The 22,226-nt window shown below is 43.4% G+C and overlaps 1 protein-coding gene across 1 annotated transcript in view; it reads left to right on the top strand.

The window, feature by feature from the left end:
* The window catches only part of TMEM163 (transmembrane protein 163), a 263,622-nt gene that overhangs the window by 160,771 nt on the left and 80,625 nt on the right, over window positions 1–22,226 (top strand). Inside the window, exons 3-4 of the mRNA XM_061135086.1 lie at window positions 7,314–7,357; window positions 8,740–8,831. Coding sequence (XP_060991069.1) covers window positions 7,314–7,357; window positions 8,740–8,831 — 136 coding nt within the window. The remainder of the gene's footprint in view (window positions 1–7,313; window positions 7,358–8,739; window positions 8,832–22,226) is intronic.

A 22,226-nucleotide genomic window follows, 5' to 3' on the forward strand; every position in this document is an offset into this window, starting at 1 on the left:
GAACATGTCCTGTCCGAATGCAGCACTGGATCTGCTGAAAGAGACTGGCCAGCACCAGCAGATCTCGGGTTTTCAAGACAAGCCAAAGATTCAGGTGTTTTTTTCCATTCCTTCCTTTCTCCCCTCCCTTTTCTCAATTAAAAATTTTCATAGTTCTGATACTTGAATCGTACTATATGGGTCGAACAAAAACTTCTGAATTTCATCCTCAGGTGGCCCTCTTTGCAGGTTTTGGTCTAGACAAAGTACAAGGTTGTGCTGCCCCTGAAGATGAGTAGCTGAACAGGTTCAACAGCCTTGTTGGTTTGTTTTTTTTAACTGCGTTCCCTCTTTCCCTTCAGTGATGACTGAATTCAACATCCTGTCGTTCATTTTTGGTAGTACGTTATATTCTTGTTTGAGTGGGAGAAAGTGTCTGAAAGCTGTCGGAGGTTCTGTTTAAGTGAGTCAGAACATCAGTCAATTTTGTCTCCTCCTGCTGCCTAGATTGCAGCCAGTATGATGAAATTGGATGACGGAAAGATAGGTTCACAAGTCGAGTTAGTTCCATGGCTGTGGGTGAGGTGGTTGCTAGGCATCTGAGTGACAAAGGTGGTCTAATTAAAGTGGGATTGATTTATTAATGGAGCTTTACTGGGTACATAATTTAGCAACTCAGAGGTGTTATGGGGCCTGGGGTATTACTAAAAGAGTGCTAAGACTCAAGACAATTATTGCCTGGCTTTGGTGAGAATGACAGATGGGTCCTCATTGTTGGTTAAATTTTGCCTGCAGTTGAAATGGCCTTCTTTGTTTCATCCTTGAGGGGCTCCAGGCCCTGACCCTCAGTTGCCTGCTGGCTCGCTCACCTCCCTGTGCATGTCCAGGGCACTTTCTGCTCCTCCCGAAGGCTCTCTGGGAGCCCACTGCGTCTGCTGCTTACTCAGCTGCGTGATTTGCATGTGGCTTGGCCCTGACAATGGGTTGTCTGGGTCTGCTCCATTTTCCAGCTGTCCTTCTGTTTGAATTGGAGTTTCCAGCTGAAGTGATTTCTGGCCTGAGTGGGATTTATTTAAAGAAGGTCTGGTCTTTAACTAGACCTGTATAAATATTTATTTAGGACTTCTGTTGCATATGTGCTTCTGGGAGTGTAGCTCTTATTACACCCTTGACATGTCAATGAAAGAAGAGTGTAGGACACATAAAAACTAGGGAGGCTGGAGGTCCCTTACGGGGGAAGTGACATTTTGCTTGTGTCCCTGGCCTGCCTGCCCCCAGCGTGCTTCTGAGAACTCTTGATGGAGGCATTTCCAGGCTTCTCATGTAGGTGATTTGGCCTTGGGAAATGGGTTTCAGTAACAGAGACATCATGAAGACGTGTATGGTAGCTTGCGTTCCTCTTAAACAGAAGCTCATGCATGCTCATGAGCTCACTATGCCGCCTGTTCCCTGATGTGCATCATAAATATGATTTCTGCTGCATTGTTACAAGTTGGATAACTTTTCCCCCAAATAAAATGGATTTCTTTTCCTAGTTTGAATGGACATATAGGCTGGTTGTGGAAAATATAGGCAGTACAAAGAAGTAGAAAGAAATCTACTCAAATATTCCCACCCACCAAAGATTAACTGCTGTTATCATTGGATGGATTTTTTTTCATAAAAGTTGTTTTCAGTGCATTTGTAAAGCTTAAATGTACAGTATCACATATATCATTATGTTGCTTACCTTTTCTACCTATTCCCAAACAATAAGGAAATCTATTATCTCACATAGCTCCTCTCTTACTCCCTTTTGTCTCAGACCAAATGGCCTCATACATTCCAGGTACTCCACCTCAGGGCCTTTGCACTGACTCTTCCCATTATCTGGAAGTTTCTTCATCTAGGTGACTGCATGACTCACTCCCTCACCTCCTCCAGATCTTTGTTCAAATCTCACTTTCTCGGCAAAGCCCCTTCTGACCTCTCCATTCGGTTTGCACCTGTACCAGCCAGGGGGCCTCCTTCGTGGCTTGGATGGTAAAGAATCTGCCTACAATGCAGGAGACCCGGATTTGATTCCTGGGTCGGGGACATCCCCTGGAGAAGGGAATGGCAACCCACTCTAGTATTCTTGCCTGGAGAATTCCATGGACAGAGGAGCCTGGTGGGCTATAGTCCATGGGGTCGCAAAGAGTTGGCCATGCCTGAGTGACTAACACTTTCACTTTTCAGCCAGAACTGCTCCTGACCTGGACCCATTCCTTTCCCATGACTCCTGTACTGGTGGCACTCAATACACCAGCTATTTATTATCAATGTTATTATTCTCTCTAGTATGCTAAATAAGCATTAGCCAGCAGTACACATGCCCAACATTTTTGAACAGCTATGTATATAGCTTATTCTTTAAATGGATCATTCTTTAATCACTACCCTACTGCTGGGTATTTAAATTGTGTCCAGTGTTTTGTTATTATAAATCACGCAGACCTGCTATGAACCTTTTGGTAGCAGGTGTTTGTCCATTTCTTAGGCATTAAAAGAGATCCTTGGAAAAGGGATGATTTGGGTCAAGGTATATTATATCCAGTGATACAAACTTAACTCAGGCTGGCTGAAGTAAATTAAAGGAAATTATTGGTTGATGTATTTGAAAAGTATAGGGGTAGACTTCAGGTGGGGCTGATTCCAGATTTCAGTCCATGTCCCCTGGCTTTGGTTCGTTACCTTCATATCCGCTTTCCTCTGTGTTGGCCTCATTCTAAGTCGGCCTTCATCATTGAGGGCAGAATTGCTACTGGCAGCTCCTTTTCTCATGCTGCCAACTCTGCGTCCCCTCTTAGATAGAAAGACATCCTCTTCCCAGTATTTTCAGCAGAATCTCAGGACAGGTTCTCACTGGCTCAAATTGAATTGTACCATCTCTGAATCATTAATTTTGGCCATGGTTAAGGAGGTAGGCTAGAGTGGGGTTTATGATGACATCCCACTCAAACCCCATAGTCTGAGGGTGGGTGACCTCCTGTTTTCCAGAGGAGACTCAGGGCCCTTCTATCCAAATGGGGAATGGCTGCTAGGCAGGCCCCAAGCTACAGATCTTCATTTGACTTAGGAACATCCTAAGGACTCTGCATCTTAATACATAAGAAACAACAAGATAGCAGGGAAAGTGAGAGGACCCCGATGCTATGTGTGAGTTTCTGGGTGTGTAAGGTCAGCCTAATCAGACGGCAGCCTGCTTTCACTCTCATCACAGGGCAGTGAGAGGTGGGGAGTAGTCTAGGTCCCAGCTCCTTGGGGAATGAAACTCGTGGCCTGTAGGTAGTACTGCCTCCCTGAGTGCATGATTCAGTGATGAATGTTAGAGACAGTCTCTGAATGTGAGGAGCAGAAACATTGCTGAAAACCTCCCCAATTTCCCCACTGGTACCAGTGGTATCCAGATGAATTTGGAGGCTGCTGACAGTTGGAACGTGTAGCCAAGATTCATCGTCTGTACACTTTTGTATCAAATTGAAATGTGGAGACAGGTTTGGGGTGAAGTAGAAAAGAATAGCTTTATTGCTTTGCCAAGTGAAGGGGGATACAGCCAGCTAATGCCCTCAAAACTGTCTGCTCCAACCTGGAGGGGGTAGTGAGGAGTTTTATTGCAGTGGTTCAAAGAGGAAGGCGTGATGAGACACGTGCTCGGGCCTGGTGCACTGGGAAGACCCAGAGGAATCGGGTGGAGAGGGAGGTGGGAGGGGGGATCAGGATGGGGAATACGTATAAATCTATGGCTGATTCATATCAATGTATGACAAAACCCACTGAAAAAAATAAAGGAAAAAAAAAAAGAGGAAGGCGTGATCAGCTCATGAACATTCTGTGATTGGTTGGTGGTGAGGTAATAGGGAGCATCATCAACCTTCTGGTCCTTACTGGTCTGGGCTGTGAGTGCTTCTGGACAGCATACAGTTACCTTCTCCCACCTGATGGGAGTTTCAGTATATACAAAGCTACTAACAGATCCCTGGAGTAGGAAATGGCAACCCGCTCCAGTATTCTTGCCTGGGAAATGCCATGAACAGAAGAGTCTGAAGGGCTACAGTCCATGGAGTCGCTCAGATACTGCTATGTATATATCCCTTGAGAGGGAACCAGGATCCTGTTTAAGTCTGCACTCTTGTTTCTTGGCTGCTCCTCCCTTGTCTCTACATCCCCTCCCTTCCCTTATTAGAATCTGCTGTTTGGAACTCAGGGAAGGCCTTGGAGGCTGAATGAAGCCTGTTTCCTGCAAACAAGAAAACGAGTGACACAGAAAGGCTTTTGCATCCAGGGCCCTGCTTAGTTTCAGGTGCTCTGTTCAGGAGCAGCTGCAGTATTAAACAGCCTCATACCACGTGCTGAGAGCCACAGAGACTTCATTAACTTCAGCTGGACCTCTGCCTCAACCAAGAACAGCCTTCCTAGGCGAGCTTTGCCCTTGTAATAGGGTTGGACCTTGCCAGCTTGCAGCGTGATGGCCTGAGGTCAAAAGGGCCTTTTCCTCTTTGTCGTCCAGCATTGAGTCTAGCACCTGCCTGAAAGGCACTGCTGGACTTTGGATGGATCTTTGCTGGCTTCCCAGCTCCCCTCAGGCATGTACATGTGGCCTCCAGGGCCACCTGCCCTGTAATCTCTGCCTCGGTGGGTCATTCTGGCCCGGGACTTCTTCAAATGGAACTCATTCTGAGCGTGAGGGAGGTTGAAAATGCCATGATGAAAATCCCACAGGTGGCTCTCTTTCTGTGGGAGCAGGGGCTGTCTAAACTAGTCCCACCTTTGAGTCCCTTCTTATCCCAGAACTAGAGTATGTCTTGTCCAGTTATGGCTCCCCACACTCCCGCCCCCACCAAAAGTCTCTTCAGAAATTCCTAAAAAGCTGACTGATCTCTTCCCCTGGGTCCTGTGCTAATGACTATTTGCTGTTCTGTCATCTCAGAAGCTTGGGGATTGCTCCCACAGGACAGCCGCCAGAGCTGTGGCCAAGTGGAGGGCCCTTCAATGCACCCTCAATTCCCCACACAATCTCCAGCCTTTCCCATCTAGAAAATTAGATGGAACCAATTTAGAAGTAAATGGGACATGGGAATGCCTTCCTTCTCTTCAGGACTCTAGGTGGTTCTGGAGCCCTCCTGCTCCCATTTTCCTCGATGCATGGGGGTGTAGAACAACATAAAGATTTCACTTGTCCTATCAGTGATTCAACCACTGGGCAGGCTTAAGCCACACAAGCAGAGTTTTCCAGTATAGTTCTGAAAGTACATGATATCATGGGCCTTGACTGCCACGGAGTCAGGGAAATCCCACCCTTCAGTGGCTGTCTCCTTTGTCCGATTCTAGAGTTTCTGAGACAAGGTTCCTTGTGTTTCTTAATAAAATCAAGTGGGTGTCAACTTTGAAATCTGTAACTTGTGGAGCCCTATGTCAATGTCACAGGTGTGGAGACCTATAGCAAGATCACAGGACAAAAAATCTCTGGAATTAAGCAGGTTCCATAGCAACTGGTGCCATGAGCCTCCTGATCTAAACCTGCCAATTCCTTGACCCCATATTAGGTAAAATACCCACTCTATTTAATCCACCCTGGTGTCTCAGTCGGTAAGGGAATGGCAACCCACTCCAGTATTCTTGCCTAGAAAATCGCACGGACAGAGGAGCCTGTGTTTATACCCCATGCCTGTCTCTCTGCTCCTCCGTCCGTGTAACAAACCATGGCCAGCCCTAGCTCTGGTGTTTCCAAGTTTCAATTCCAACAGGGTAAATTGACCAACTAGAATCGCAGTCTCAATTATTTATTTTTTAGTAGGAAACTTTACTAGAACACTTGCCAATCACATGTCCCAATTATCTGTAAAAATCAAGTCAGTAGTTGGTTGCTTATAACATTCAAAGGGGCTCCTCTGGTGGCGCAGTGGTAAAGAATCTGCCTGCCAATGCAGGAAACTCTTCAGTCCTTGGGTCGGGAAGATCCCCTGGGAAAGGAAATGCAGCCCACTCTAGAATTCTTGCCTGGGATTCCACGGACAGAGAAGCCTGGCGGGCTGCAGTCCATGGGGTTGTGAAGAGTTGGACACGACTTAGCGGCTGAAGGACAACAGCAGCATTCAAAAATCCATCAAATTGATGCTAGGCAAAGAAGATAGGTATACTGACATACTAGATTAGGTCTGCCAGGAACTTGGTCGGCGTTGGGAGAAATGAGTTCTCAGTGTATTTATCAGCTACATCCTGTATCACAATAACGTTCTTAGATTCCATTTCTGCTACCCAGAGGAATTCCTTATACATAGAAAATGAAACGTGTTTCCGTTGCCCTGGGTTGGATGACCCCCCTGTGGCTGAGGGCAGGAGTACAAAGCCCAGCATGCCTACCTGGGGTCCATGTGGATATGCAGAGAGCAGCTCTCAGAGAAGGGACGTGTGCTGAGTTGAGGGGGAGTCCAAAGGGATGCTGACTTCCATGCTCTGTGTCCACACCTTCCTTACTCCTTGAGTGAGTGCTCGGAACACCTGTGCCTGGAACAATCCACAGCCTTGCTGACCCTCGGGGTTGGGTTTCATTCTTTACTAGTGAGTGGGCGTGTGCTTGTGTAATAGGGCTTTTGCCTGGAGCCCTGCCTTATTAAGTCAAATTGAGAACGGTCTTGGAAGCTGCATGTGGTTTTGGCACAGAACAGATCACAGAATCAGACAAAAGTGCTACCCAATTGACTTGCCCCCCCGCAAAAGGTAGATTGACTTTTGAGTATGGATGAAATATGTCTTAATTATAATTGTGGCACTTACTTTTGTAGACATCTCTTGTTTAAGATAGTTTATTCTTGTTTTCCTAAACAGTTTTATTGAGGTCCACACTGGATATTAAGCTCTGGAGGGCAAGAGATTTTTTTCCAACTGTGCTAGCAATGGTGTGTGTATCAGTAAATACCTTATTATGAGAACAGTTCAGATGGTTACAGTTTCACTTTCAAAGTTTAATATGGTTCCCAGCCCTTTATTCCCAGTTGTTAAATTCTCAGAGTCTCAGCAGTCATTTGATTGACAATCGCTTGAGCGTTTTCATTCGGAAGCTGGCCCTTTGGTGCTTCAGGGTACACTGGGAAGGGAGGTCCTTGCAAGTGAAGTCTGGAATCTTTTCATATCACTCTTGAATTTTTTTTTTAATTCTCAGATATGACAAGTACAGTTAATTTTAAATTTCATTCTCATAGAACTTTTCCAGTGATGTTTAAAAGGCCATATCAAATATATGAATACTCTCACAAATGAGAGAAAATATTCACAAGATCTTAAAATATTCTGAATAATATTTTCTTTCTTTTTAGCTGTCTCCGTTATGAGGTACAGCGCCTCTGCTTTTGGGTTTGCAGTAAGTAACCTGAAATGTACTTTTATGAAGTTTTGCACGTTTCTCCCGGGCCCACAAATCTCACACTGGGGCCTCTGATTTAAGAGGGTGGTTAGCAGATGAGAGAGAGAGCATGACAAACATACCTTTTATGGAAGTCGCTTCTACAGACAATTATAATTTGGTAGAAGTAAACTGCAATGACAGTGTATAATTCTCAACAACGGATCAGGGCCACCATGTTTCTGCACATCCTTGAGAGGATTCTTTTTTTTAGGGTTTAGACCTTTCCCCACCCCCTTAAGGTTGTAGGTTTGAAAATGGGCACACACTGAAGTGAAGCATTTGCTGGTGTGGGCAAAGGTGATGTGAGATAAGACAGGGCTGCCGGCAATAGGATGTCAGTCTTCAGCCAGACTAGGGGTACCCTGGTTTCTGAACCTGCTTCCTGATGGGAGTTGGTTAGAGAAGATGGGTCTCAGATACTGAAAACTTGGGTAAAGTCTCCCCGCATCTTCGAGATAGCATTAGTGCTTGTAGTTTTCCAGACAAAAAGTGTGTTGGGATGAGGTGATTCACGCAAAGCTCATTTCAACAGCCCTCCTGCTTCAGGGCTTCCTGTACCTGATGGTGTGTGTTCCCTGTTCCCAAAGCCACTTTTCCCGTTGTTTTGAGGACTTAATGCTTTGAGGCTGGCAGATTCTTTTCAGAATCTTTTGAAAGGTGTGGACTGTCTCTCTAGAAATTACACACACACACGTCACCCTCCTCCCCTGCCCACCTCTCTCACTCACATTCCTCTCTCCTTCCCCTCCTTTCTTCACTCTCTCTCTTACACATTCACGTCTTCATTAGAACAAAAACATTGATTTTGTATCCAATTTCACAGTGTTGGCAGACTTCGTGGAGCATCCTGGGTGACCTCACCCCTGGACCCCAGGACAGTCCTATTGAGAGCCAGAAACAGAGTCCTTGGCCCAAATCCTTTGCTTGGGATGGACAGGAAAAGGCTGAAATTATCTTGCCTGCCCTGGGGAGATCCATTTCACATGTGTCAGAAGTGTCATCACCCCACCCCTATCACCAGCGTGCTGGGAGTCAGGGGTCCTGGGAGCAGAGCTCAGCACACATAGAGTATGGCTCCCTCCGCACCCCTGGCAGCAAGCGACCAGGAGGAGTCATGACCCTGGCACCACGTGGGCGTGTTGGGTGCCCTGACTTAGAATTCCCAGGATCTCCACCTTGAGGATGCTGAGTGGCCAGCATTGTAATGATGCGAAGCCTCTTTGCTCTGAGGTCACTGGTTCAGATGTTCCAAGTCACAGAACAATTGCTATGTGTCTTCACAGTTGTGACCTATGAACTCTGGAAAACCGCTAATATACAGTGTCTCCTCCTTCTAGTTTGATGCCATCCTTGATGTCCTGTCGTCGGCGATTGTCCTATGGCGTTACAGCAACGCGGCCGCTGTACACTCCGCCCATAGGGAGTACATGTAAGTGGATTTCTATCTTCTTTCACTTTGTAGAACCCTTGCCACGTAATTAGGCTGCTAGCACGACTCACCTTGCAGCTTTGGTACAGTGATGAGAAGAAGGTCCCCACATTGCCTTTGGGAGTGGCTGGTGTGATATCACCTATATGATTGGCCCCTTCTGGAATGCTCAGAGAGATGGGATGTCCCCTTATAATTTTCCCTGTTCTCTGCTCTTGAGCCTGGAGTGAATGTTTGTATGCTTATTTGTCTGTTCATCCATTCATCTATTCATCGATCAATCTGAAACTGCACAGCTCAGATTGGGACTTGAACCCACTGTCTTAATTAAAATCATACACTCAGTCTCAGGACTTAGTGAAGCTCAGATTCTTTATGTTTCAGCACAGAACGAATTTAGCAAGAGACACAAAGTGACAGCTAAGAAGTGGATTTATTTAGAGAGATACACATTCCATAGACAGAATGTGGTCCATCTCAAAAGGCTAGAGTGGGAGAAACAAAAGGCCGTGGGAGAAACACACTCCACAGACAAAAGTGTGGGCCATCTCAGAAGGTGAGAGACCCTGAAATATGAGGTGGTTAGTTGTTTCCTTTTTAAAAAAAAAAAAAAAAATATTTCTTTGGTGTGCCAGATCTCAGTTGTGGCATGTGGAATCTAGTTCCCTGACCAGGGATCAAACGTGGGTCCCCTGCATTGGGAGCATGCAGTCTTAGCCACTGGACCACCAGGGAAGTCCTGGGGTGGTGAGTTTCATGGGCTGGATAATTTCATAGACTAATGAGTGGGAGGATTACTCCAGCTAGCTTGGAGAAGGGACAAGGGTTTTTAGGACCTGGGCCACCACCCACTTTTTGGCCTTTTATGGTTTGTCTCAGAACTGTCATGACACTTGCGGGTATGTCATTTAGCTTGCTGGTGTATTACAGTGAGCGTGTGTATAATGAGGCTTCAGGCCTACTGGACATTGACTCTTCTGCCGTCTTGGACCTAGTTGGTTCTAACCATTTTTTGTCATGTCCTACATCAATGCCCAATGCCCATATCCTATGACATATGCCCATGTCATTCTTTTAAAGGTCATGCCCTGCCTCCTTCCCTCCTGATTCAAATCCATCTAACAATTCATTCATCCTTCCACCTTCTTTCTCTTTGTGTTACTGAAATTTTTGTTCCTTTGAATTGTCATGCTTTTTTTCCCCTTTCTTTTAAGTAAGATGTGTTCTCCACTGTGATTTACAGAGGACATTTTGAAAGCATTCTAAATTATTCTACTTGTCTTCTGTCCTTCTGGGTATTAGAAAATATGGCTTCCTCAGTCTCCACGTTTCTTGGGTGATTATTTGTCTTTGAAGTACTTGTGTTTGTGACCACAAAGCATGTGTCTTTTTCCATTTCCATTTTTTATATTCGTGGTAATTCCCAGGTTCCAAAGTCAGACTTGTTGACTTTGAATCTCAGCTCCACAACTTGTCAGCTTTGTGACCGTGGGAAGCTATCCTAACTGCACTATGCTTTGCTTCCTTATCTGGCAAAAAGGGAGTATTTGACAATTATGTGAGTGAGATACTAATCGTCATGATATATGACATAATATCATATCATATATATAAACCTAGGACAGTGTCTGGCATGTAGTTCAGTAAACTTCAGCTGCCATCATTATTAATTATTAAGGGGGTTCCCCTGAGACTGAGTCACCGTGGCTTGTCATTAGAGCGAGAGCTTTACCCCACTTCCGTAGCTTTTGGACAGCTGAATACAAGTGAGGAAATGCCCTGTCGTTTGTGGCGGTGCCCAGACACGAGGTACTTTTGGTGGAGATGCTGTCTCACACTCAGCCATATAAATGTTGAGTGTCAGGGGACTCAGGAAATAGTAATATATCTGAGGTTGCTTGTGCCAGATGGAAAGTTTTTGAAAGATGATGCCAAAACTGATTCGCAAACAAGAGCCGATTTTAGTTTAGTTGTTGAGACAGAGCACTAGAGCTCTGCTTTAAGTGTTAAGTTAGCCCTTTTAAGTGCATTAGCCCTTTTAAGAAATATAATTAAAATATCAAATCTGTGACATCATAGATGATGTTATTTAGGATAAAGTTAATTTTTGAAGAAGTGAGTCAGGTCACTGATTGGAAAAATCAAGAAGCAATAGTAGTAAGCTGATTTTGCAAAAGATCAAATGATGGTTCCATAGTGATTAAAGTTGAATTACCACCTGTCTAGCCAAAGGAACAGTGAATGCATCTACCCAGGCTGTTGCTGATTGGTCTTTGAGGAATACAGTAAGAACAGTCGAGAGAGTGCAGTATAGAGATATGCTTGACTTTCAAGAGCTAGTCCCTATCCTTTCAGATGAACACATTCTTTGGATCCATAGTTCTGTTACCAATATGGCAGCCACAAGAGGCTCTTTTAGCATTTGTATGTGGCTGCTCCTAACTGAGAGGTGTTGTAATTATAAAATACACACCATATCCCAAAGATGTAAGAAAAAAAGAATACAAACATTTTATTAATTTTAGAAAACAATATGGATTACATGTTGATATAAGAATATTTGGGATATATTGGGTTAAATAAACTATTACAATTTTACTTCTGTTTACATTCTTAATGTGGCTTTTAGAAATTTAAAATGACATATGGGACATGTATTAAATTTCTGTTGGGCCTTGCCCTCTGAAAAGAAAGCTCTTCCCTCTGCCTTGCTTATTTTAAAATTAACAATCCAGAATTTGATTTGCAATTCTAGAAGGAATTGTGTTCACTGTTTCTCAATTTCTCTTTTCTAATTTGCTTTTTAAATCTGATTCCCTTTATGCTAAAGTGAGTCTCTTACATATTAGTCACAAAGCCACAAATTATTGTGGCTTTTCTATGGTGTTGGGATCTCTGTGAACATTTACCAGGTGGCCAGCATGTTATCTAACATTGATTGATTGATAAGAAATGTCATTGGTTTCACTGTTTTTAATGATCCCCAAATATATACCCTTAAAAGTGTATCTTTAATAATACCCATAAGGCAGAAACTCACCAATTTGCTTTGATAATTCCCAGATGATTGTTCCATGTGATGATGCCCATGGATTCATTTGGAGATTCTTAATCTAGGGATTAAAACAACACTCAGAATCCTCTGTATTGTTAGAATTTTAATCTCTGGCTCATCCCATGTAAATTAAAAATTCATGAAATCACTGCCAGCTGAGAAACGGGTGTTTGCATATTAATGAGCATGAATGAATTATAAGGGGCACAGCTAGAAAAACTACTGGTTTTCAGTTAGTTGCTGGAGAATAAGATTTGCGAAAACGAGGAAATATCCAAGCAGTCCTTAGTTACCTCTTCTCATTTTCCCTCTTTTGTTTCTAAGCTTCAGAGTGAATCTCGACCTTGGAATTGCCAATGCCAAGTGATAGAAACCCTGCTCGGCCTTCTGCCTGATGACTCTGTGCGCTGGCTGTGGGTGTGGTGGGTGTGCGATACTCAGACGGGGGAGTGTGCCTTCAGCACCGCCACAGGCAGAGCGCCAATACGCTTCGCTTTGTGTCACACTTTTTTATTGTGGGGAAAAACACATCATATTTACCATCTGAAATATTTTAAGTTTACAATTCAGTAGTGTTAGGTGTTTTCACAGTGTTGTGAGCAGATCTCGCAAATTGAAACTCCATACTCCTTACACAGCTTCCTATTACCCCTCCCCCAGAGCTTGGTAACTGCCATTCTGCTTTTTCTATGAATTTGACGACTCTGGGTAGGTCCCTCATATAAATGAAATCATACAGTTTTTGTCCTTTTGTGACTGGCTTGTTGCATTTAGCATGATGTCCTCAAGGTTTATCCATGTTATCTCATGTGTCAGAGTTTCTTTCCTTTTGAAGGCTCTGTAATATTCCCTTGTATGTATAGACCATATTTTGTGTATCCTTTCATCAACCAGTAGACATGTGGGTTGTTTTCCCCTCAGCCTTAATAAATAATGAACTGTGAACATGCATGTACAAATCTCTCTTCATTGACCCTGCTTTCAGTTCTTCTGGAAATACACCCAGAAGTGAAGATTGGTGAGTCATGTGGTAGGGCTATTTTTAATGTTTTAAGAAACCTCCATACTGTTTTTCCATAGCAGTTGCTCCATTTTGTGATTCTACCAACTAGTGATCTATTTTGAAAAGCTCCAAATTTAATCGGTTACCATCTTGTCGTAGGAAATATGTATATGGGGAAAGTGAACCGTCGGGCTTACATGTTGTCAGGGTTTTCAGCAGGAGACTGTGATAGAAGGAGGGGCCAGGGAGGGCTTCTGAGAACATAACAGGACATCCAGCTGCTGAGGGCTGGGAGGGAGGACCAGACAAGGGGAGTGAGAATCCCACTTCTCTTGGTGGTGGTTGGTGTGGGGCACTATCTTGACAATGGGATGCTAAGAACCAGGATTTCACAGGTGGTTCATTTATGGGTGTGGATTTAGGGTGGGAGTGGGTGGCTGATAACCTACTTAACTCCCCCCTCCCTACCACCTTTCCTCTTTGGTAACCATAAGTTTATTTTTGAAATCTGTGTGTCTGTTTTGTAAACAGGTTCATTTGTGTCATTTTAAAAAAAATTAGATTCCACATATAAATGATACCATATTTACATATTTATCTTTCTCTGTCTCAACCAGGTTTCATTAGGGCAAGGGGTGAGGGAAAGAGGCAGAGAAGTCTGGGTAGGTGGAAACTGGGAGTAGGGTGAAAGTGTTAGTGGGGAAAAGAACAGGGCCACCCAGGAGGGCACCCAGGGGTGGGGTTATAGGGTGGGCTGGTGATGGTTGCCCTGGTGATTGTGGGCTGCTGTGAGGCCACACGAAAGAAGGAGGCGCTCTTTGTACACTTAGAGTGTCATCTCTGAGGTTCACTAAGTGAGGAAAGCCTGGAGCCAAATCGTGTTTAAAGTCTTTTCTCTTTGGTTTTAACAAATGAGGTTTGCATCCACACAGACTGTTTGGACATATGAAAAATACCTCTGTGAGCTCGCAAAGGAGACTGGCAGCAGGGTCGCCTCTGGGAGGGGGACTGGGGACAGAAAAAGAGGGGAGACACTTTCTTTATATCCTTCAGTACAGAGCTGTGCATTGAACTCTCTGATAATGGACATGGTCTCTGTACTGTCCAGTATGGTAGCCATTGGGCACATGTGACCTTTGAGCCCTTGACATATGGCTAGAATGATGGATGATCTGGATTTTAAATTTTATTTAATTTCAACTAATTTAAATAGTCACACCTGTGCCTAGTGGCTACCATGTTGAACAAAGCCTCTTTAACTAGTTTGATCATTTTTATGCTATTTTAGTTGCTAAGTCGTGTCGACTCTTGCGATCCTGTGGACTGTAGCCTGCCAGGCTCCTCTGTCCATGGGATTCTCCAGGCAAGAATTCTGGAGTGGGTTGCCATTTCCTTCTCTAGGAGATCTTCCTGACCCAGGAATTGAACCCGGGTCTCCTGCATCACAGCATCATTTTTAATCTATTTAAAAAAAAAAAAACACAGACAATGTTAATAAATCAGTGTCCAGGGAATTTGGAAATGAGAGGAAGATATGATGGGGAGGAGGTGATAGAGGCAGAGGGTGTGGGAGAAATTAGTGCAGGAGGAACTTGGCATGGTTGGAAGACATGGAGAATTTCACGCCTCTCTTAGCCATGCCCAGCCCTGGGTACCATGTAAGTCCCCAGGAAGTATCACAGCCTCCCGCTGCCGTCTGCTCTGGAGGGCCGTCGGGATGCTTGCCACGGAAGGTACAGCTTGATGCTCGCTGGGGGCCGGTGACATTTTGCATATGATTGCAGCACAGGTGGGAGGCCCCCCTGAAGGTGCCCGGTGCCAGCTGTCTGTTTGGGCCATTTATCCGTCAACTCCCTGAGATGGAGAGGTGGAGGCAGATGGGAGGCTGTGCACCTTTACAGGCTTCTCATCCTGCTACAATGAAGCAAAAATGCAGCCTGGGAGGTTGTTCTCTTGTGCCAAATGTACCTCCAAATGGCATCACGCTCTGCAGCGTTTCAGGAAGCGAATGTGAGGAATGGAGAAGTATTCTTAGAATCTTTTGTGTGTCTTCTCCTGTGAAGAAGTTGGGACACCCTGATTCTCAAGGAGGCAGGGTATTCACTCTGTTTCTCTTTTCGTTTTGCTTGGCCTGAGAACTACCTGTTGAGAGGATAGCTTGATAGTCTTTTGATTCCTGGTTTCAGTAGCATCCTTGATGGTTTTGAAGCCAGTGCCAGAAATTGAAAAAGAAAACCGATGCAGTCAAGAAACCATGGGTTGGTAATTTGCTTTTGGCATCTGGTCTAAGTGGACTGCAAAGGCGAGTGTTGTACCAGGAACATAAAATAGTACCACATCCCCCCTACCCCACCTTCTCAGGGAGCATCCTATCAGATCATAAACTGAGGACCCTGGGAAGGCGAATTGCATTTCCCCCACGTTTGTCTAGTGCTCTTAACTTTACAAAGCTTTTGAGTGTGTTTTAGCTCAAGAGCAGACCTTGAACTAGAAAAATAAATAACTTTGGAGATGCCCTCTGTGACTGATGAGAGCTAATGCAGAAGGTAGGGCCTTGATAGCAGGACACGAGCTTATTCATCTGCCTGGAAAAATTTGGATTTAGTCTTGCCTGAAGGCAGAAGGGAGTTGCTTTCCACTGTCAGGAAAAGAACATATGAAACCTGCCAGACATAGACATGATATTGATGGGTTGTGATGCAGTGGGCAGGATGTATATTAGAAGGAGGAGGGTAGGTTTGATCCCTGTTACAAGTTAAATGGTATGTTACTGAAAGATGTTGACGTTCTCACCCTCTGTACCACAGAATGATATCTTACTGGAAAATAGGATCTTTGCAGATGTCAGTAAGTTAGACGAGGTCCGAATCCCGTAAGATTAGGGTCCTTGTGAGAAGAGTAGACACACAGAGACAGCGGCACTCAAGGAGAAAATGACTGTGTGATGCTGGAGGCAGAGTTCAGAGCTAAGGGATGCAAGGATTGTTGGCAAACCCCAGCAGCTAGCAGAGGCAAGGAAGGCTTCTGCCCTGTAGGTTTCAGAGAGTGTGGGCCTGCAAACACCTTGATTTCAACACTTTGAGACCCCAAAACTGTAAGACAATAAATTTCTGTTGTTTTAAGCCCCCCAGTTTATGGTGCTTCGATAACAGCAGCACAAGAAACTAGTACTCTCCCTGAGAAGAGTCCTCTATCAGACTTGCACTCATTTGCCCTGAGCTTCAGTGATACATTCATCTTTTGAAATTTCAGTTTTCTCATGTGTGAAACGGGGAGGGCCGTAATAGCTACCAAAGGTCACTGAGATGAAGCTTAAACATGATATTGAATGTGATGTCAATATATGCTCAAAAATGTCAGCTCATTATGTTCCATCTTGAGAGTTTTGAATTTTTTTTTTTTCAGTCATACTGGGATAGTTTTTCATTGTTTTCTATTGTTCTGTTTTCCTTCTCAAGAGTGTGGAATAAAAGACTCTGCAAAGAAAAGTGGGAAAAACTCAAATACATGCTTTGGCATATGTAGAAAGTTGCTTTCAACCTTGAGATATGGGGTAGTAGTGTAGTGAAGTGATAAAAGGTTATTCCTGATTTCATCCCATACACCCCCCCACCCCCGCAAAGTCTGAAACGGGACAAAGCAATACATGATCATTGCAAAAGGTTGAGGTAATTTCTAGTGGCACAAATACAATAAAACTTACTAGCTATAGGACCCCCTGGAGCTAACATTTCGATGTGTGTGTGTGTTTGGCATGTGTGTGCACTAAAGCTCTCGTGTGCATGGTTACATATACACCCTTTTTTCCCCACATAAATAGAGATGATCTATATTTACCCCTTTGAAATCTGGGTTTTCTCTGCTACCACCAAGTTTTGAACATCTTTTCATCTTAGGACAGAGACATGTTATTTTTTTTATAGCTATGCAGTATATCTATGTATGGATTTAACATAATTTGTTTAAACAATTTTCTACTGAAGACATGGGTTGTTTTCAAAGTCTTGGGGTTAGAAACAACCTGAAATAACTGTCCTTACACATTTTTATTTTAACGCTTATCCTCTTATTTCTTAAGGATAAATTACTAGATATCTGGGTCAAATAATATGCTAAGTTACAATTGTGATACCTGGTGTTAATCTATGCTCCAAAAAGGTCATACTGATTTACATTCCCACTGGCAGGGGTAAGGATGTGTGTTTCCTCACTTTTGCCAGCACTGTGTCCTCATTCTTTTTGCTCATAGCCTTCTGTCCAGGTGGAAAATTGAATTCTCTATGATAAAGTGCATTTAAAAAAATGTTAGTTACCAATCTAGCTGAACATATTCGCATATGTGTTTTTGGCATTTGTATTTCTTTTGGAAAATGGGTTGCCAGAATTTCAAACAAGATTAAAAGTCTTTTTATTTCCATTTTGGGACATTGCCCAGACTGGTTGCTAGAACTTTGGTGACTGAGGAAGTACAACTTCCTTCTTGCTCTGGCCACCATCACTCATAATTTTTTTCTTTCTTTTGCTGTGCCATATTTTTTTTTTCTTTCATAAATCTAATTACCTATGATGTATTTCATAGAGGTATTGGTAGATTTGTTTATTGTCCATCACCCTCACAAGATTTTATACTCACAAAAACAGGGGTATTCCTTAACAATGCCTGGCATTTCGTAGGTGCTGGTTAAAGAGTTTTGAAATAAAAAATCGAACTATGGAACCCCTTCATCTTTTTTCAAATTAGTTTTTATTGGAGTATAGTTGCTTTGCAGTGTGTAAGTTTCTGCTGTAGAGCAAAATGAATCAGCCATAGATATACACGTAGCCCCTCCCCTTTGGATTTCCTTCCCGTCCAAGTCACCACAGTGCATTAAGTAGAGTTCTCTGTGCTAGAAGTTCCTTAACTGTTTTACAGATAGATGGAACATGTATCTCATTTGTTACCTATTTTATACATAGTATCAATAGTGTGTATGTGTCAATCCCAGGCTCCCAATTCCTCTCAACCCTGCCTTTCCCCTTGGTGTTCATACATTTGTTCTCTACGTCTGTGTCTCTATTTCTGCTTTGCAAATAAGATCACCCATTGGAACCGCTTCATCTTATATAAAATTTTCATAGCCTTTATTAAGAGGATAATAAATATTCCCTGAGCACCTGCTTTGTGCCAGATATGCCAGGATGTGCGTTAGGTTGCAGGTGTTAGTTAACACTTAATAGAAATGCTAAATATTGCTCCTGAAGGCTCATGGCTGGTAAATGGATGCACCTGGGGTTTGAACCTAGGTCTTGCTTGCCTGGACATTTGCATGTCACCATTATGCAACCCTGCCTCTCCAAATGAACATTTGTGTGTCTTAGTTATACCACTTTTAAAAAAAATCCCTTCCACCCTCAGAAATGACCCTTGCTAGCAATTAACTGCAACCCAAAATAAATGGAGGGAGAGGGAAAGTGGAATTAAGAACTATAAAATTAGGCAACGTGAAGTGCCGTCCTGGACTTTGGTTCTGTGTGTGGTGGTGAGATGGCTGGCAGTTGGCCAGACAAGGATAAACTGCCCAGGCCACCTTGGGACAGGCTGAGGACTGGAGTGGCTGTCCCAGGAGTGGGTGGTCATGTCCTGGGTCACCTGGCAAAGTTCTGCTGTGACAGGCACTGTAGCCCTTTGTATCTGAAAAGCCTTGCAATGAGGATCATTTGCCTTAGCTGTCATGCTCTTTGCAGCTTTGGTTGCTGTTTTCAGGCCAAGCTGGCAGCTGAGGAGGGCTTCCTGGATCCTGGGCTGAGGGCTTTGCTGTCAAGGAATGGGAGCCCGTGCTGGTCCACAGCCGTGGCCTCTTCTCTGGTACCTGCTGCAGGTTGGGGCGTTTTGTTTCACCCTGAAGGTGGTCACCCTTTGGAAATTTGGGCCTGAAAGTCTCGTTGTCTGTCGTCCTTTTATCTTCCACTCTGGGCTGCGGTAGCCTAAGCCACTGCCTGTTCTTGGAGGTGAATGGACTTAGTTCAGGAGCCCTCTTTGATGTGGGGAGGTTTGAGGCCTTTGAGAATGAGGCCTGTCTCTTTATGACCACTTTTGCGGGCAGGAGATGTTGGCGCATACTTTCCTTCCTCTGAGGAGTCCTATTTTCAGAGGAAAACTCTGTGGGTTTGGTTTCTTCACAGTTGTCTTTGAAGGTTCAGGGTCAGAATTTTCAGGTATATTTCTTCTCCCTTTAGTCTCCAGAGCTTGTCCTGTGCGTTAGCTGTTGAACATGTAAAATTAAATTTTATATGGTACTTGCCACTAATGACTAGTTAACACTAAAATGTTGATGCTAGTGATAGCTGGTGGTGACTTTCTTCTTTATGCTTTCCAATTTTTCTGAAAAATATTTTACAAGGTACATATGTTAGTTTTGTAATCCTATCAAGCTCACCATTTTTCCTCTGGGGGAGTATAAAAGGCAAGCCAGTGTAGGAACGAAGAATAAAGCTCTCCTGTCCTCTCTGTTGGGTTTCCCTGCCATGATTATCCTATGGGTGCTGCTGTTCTTACCGTCAATGTCACAGCATGCTTTTAGCTATGATACTGTCCTTATGAAGGGACCCAGCACAGTTCATGTAGCCTTCCTTTGCGGGTTGGGGGTGGGAGGAGTCAGTCAGTGAAATTGCCTTGATTGTAATTCTGGTGACTTTTTTCTCCCTGTCTCCTCCTTTCTCTAAATAGATACACCCTTTGGAGCTTTTAGTTAGCACAGGTTTTACAAACATCTCTATATGATTTGGCTTATTCATATGACTAAATAGAAAGCAGCTAAAGGGATACTTCAGGTTTTTTTTTTTTGTATTTTTGTTTATTGAGAATAGTTTCTACCCACCTCATAAAATGGTTATGAAGAGCCAGTAAGAAAACATAGGTAAAGTTTCTGGTCATAGTATTGCCTGTTACATACAGTAGGTATTGGATAAATAGGGTTATTTTTAACAGTAGGCTTTCTAGGCAAAATAGAGATAGGGTTTTTTTTTTTTTTTAGTGGCTTTATTGAAGCAGACTCGGAGATCTAGAGAACAAACTAGTGACTTACAGTGGGGAGAGAGAAAGGGGCAATATAGGAGTGGGGAGAGAGAAGGGGGCAATATAGGAGTGGGGAGAGAGAAGGGGGCAATATATAAGAGTGGCGAGAAAGAGGTACAAACCATTAGGTATAAAATAAGCTACAAAGAAAACAACAAGGGCCTGTGGTATTACCTCAGGGAACTATATTGAATATCCTATAATAAGCCATAATGGAAAAGAATGTGGAAAAGGATATATATTTATATAATTGAATCACTTTGCTGTGTAGCAGACATTAACACAACACTGGAAATCAGCTATACTTCAATGAAACAAATTATATATAAAAAAGAAAAAATAAACTACAAGGATATATTGTACAACACAGGGAAGATAGCCAATATTTTATAGTAACTATAAACGGAGCACCACCTTTAAAAATTGTGAACCACTATACTATACACCTGTAACTTATCTATTATTGTACAGCAACTATACTTCAGTAAAAAATATTAAAAATAGCTTTATTAAAATATAGTTCACACAGCATACATGTTTATGCGCTGAAAGTGTACACATCAATGGCTTTAATTATATTTGTAGTTCTGCAAGTCTATCAGTATAATCAATTTTAGAATATTTTTACCACCACACAGAGAAGCCTCATTCTTTTTAACTTTCACCACTCCAGCCTCTCCTAATCCCCTTTCCCCCCTCCTAGTCCTTGGCAACTATGATCTCCTGTCTGCCCCTGTGGTTGCCCATCCAGAACCTCTCATGTAAGTGGAATCATACCCTGTGTGGTTCTTTACTTAGCATGCTTTCATCCCTTATTTAGTCTGTCCTTTAGCATACTGTTTTCCACGTCTCCATACCGTAGTGGGTATCAGTGTTTCTTTTTTCTTGCTGTATAATATTCCATTGCATGGATGTGCCACATTTAATTTATCCCTCTCTCCACTGGTGGACATATGTGTTGGTTTACATTTTGGCTTTTATGAATAATGCTGCTGTGAACATTTCTATGCAGGTGTTTGGCTGGAGACATGTTTTCATTTTAGGGGTGTTTGTACCTAGGAGTGGAATTGCTGTGTTACATGGTAACATTTGAGGGATTGTCAAACTGTTCTCCAGAGTTGCTATACCATTTTACATTCCTGCCAGCAATTATGAAGGTTCTAATTCCTCCATATCCTTGCTAGCACTTGTTATTATCTGTCTTTTTGATTCTCACCATACTAGTGGGTGTGAGTAATAGCTTTGTGGTTTTGATTTATCTTTGAGAGTTCACATGCTTTGGAAATCACCTTTTTCTTCCTTTGTTTTAGTCTTGGTCTTGATTCCCACAGACCCTTTAGAAGTTGCATTACACTTGCTAGTCAGGTGGTTTGTGTCCAGAGAAGCCTTCCTCTGAGAGGTCCCCCATCCCACTGATGATGACCTCTGGCCTCCCTCTGGCTCTGCAGAGTCTGGCTTTTGGCCTTCCAGGCTGAGGTTTGGTTTTAATGGCACAAGGACAGGGGACTCGGCTTAATCAAGCTTGTAGAACTGACTATAAAAATAAGGTGCCAGTTTATTGGTGGATGCAAAGTGTCTCCATCGTAAGACCTTGTCTGGGTATCCATGTAGTTTTTTTCATCTTTGTCCCTGTAAGTAGACCAGTGTAGAAATCCCAGGCATTGGAACAAGCAGGGGTTAGATTCATCAGTGTTTAGTGGATCGGGCTCTGAGACCCTGATATTGACATATTTTGTAGTACATGCTCAGTTGTGTCTGACTCTGTAACCCTGTGGACTATATAGCCTGCTTGCCAGGCTCCTCTGTTCATGGGATTTTCCAGGCAAGAATACTGGAGTGAGGGGGTCATTGAACCCGAGTTTTCTTTCATCTCACGCATTGGTTCTTTACCAACTGTGCCACCAGCAGAGATGCTGTCTTCTTTGAAAAGCACACTTTGGAGGGATTTACCAAATTTGTCTTCATGATTAATTTTTCTTTGTGTTTCCTTAGTTGACCAACCCATTTCTGTTTTATGAGATTTTTCTTCAATTATGTCAATAGTATCACCATCTGTAGCAATGGAGAATTTCCCATTCTTTTCTTTTTTCAGTTCTGTGTTTTGAGTGCCTATAGGCCCTAAACATACAGCTGTGACTTTCATAGTCTGTCAGGGAACAGTTGCCCGGCGTTGGAGAGCTGGGATGTATGCTGATGATTTGCACCAAGGCCTGCTAGACTCCAAAACCTGGTGTTGCCTTCATTTTGAGATGGCTCCCTGTAGGTTTTGCTTGGCTGAGAAGC

This window comes from Dama dama, chromosome 33 (assembly GCF_033118175.1).
Source record: "Dama dama isolate Ldn47 chromosome 33, ASM3311817v1, whole genome shotgun sequence".
Classification (NCBI taxonomy): Eukaryota; Metazoa; Chordata; class Mammalia; order Artiodactyla; family Cervidae; genus Dama; species Dama dama.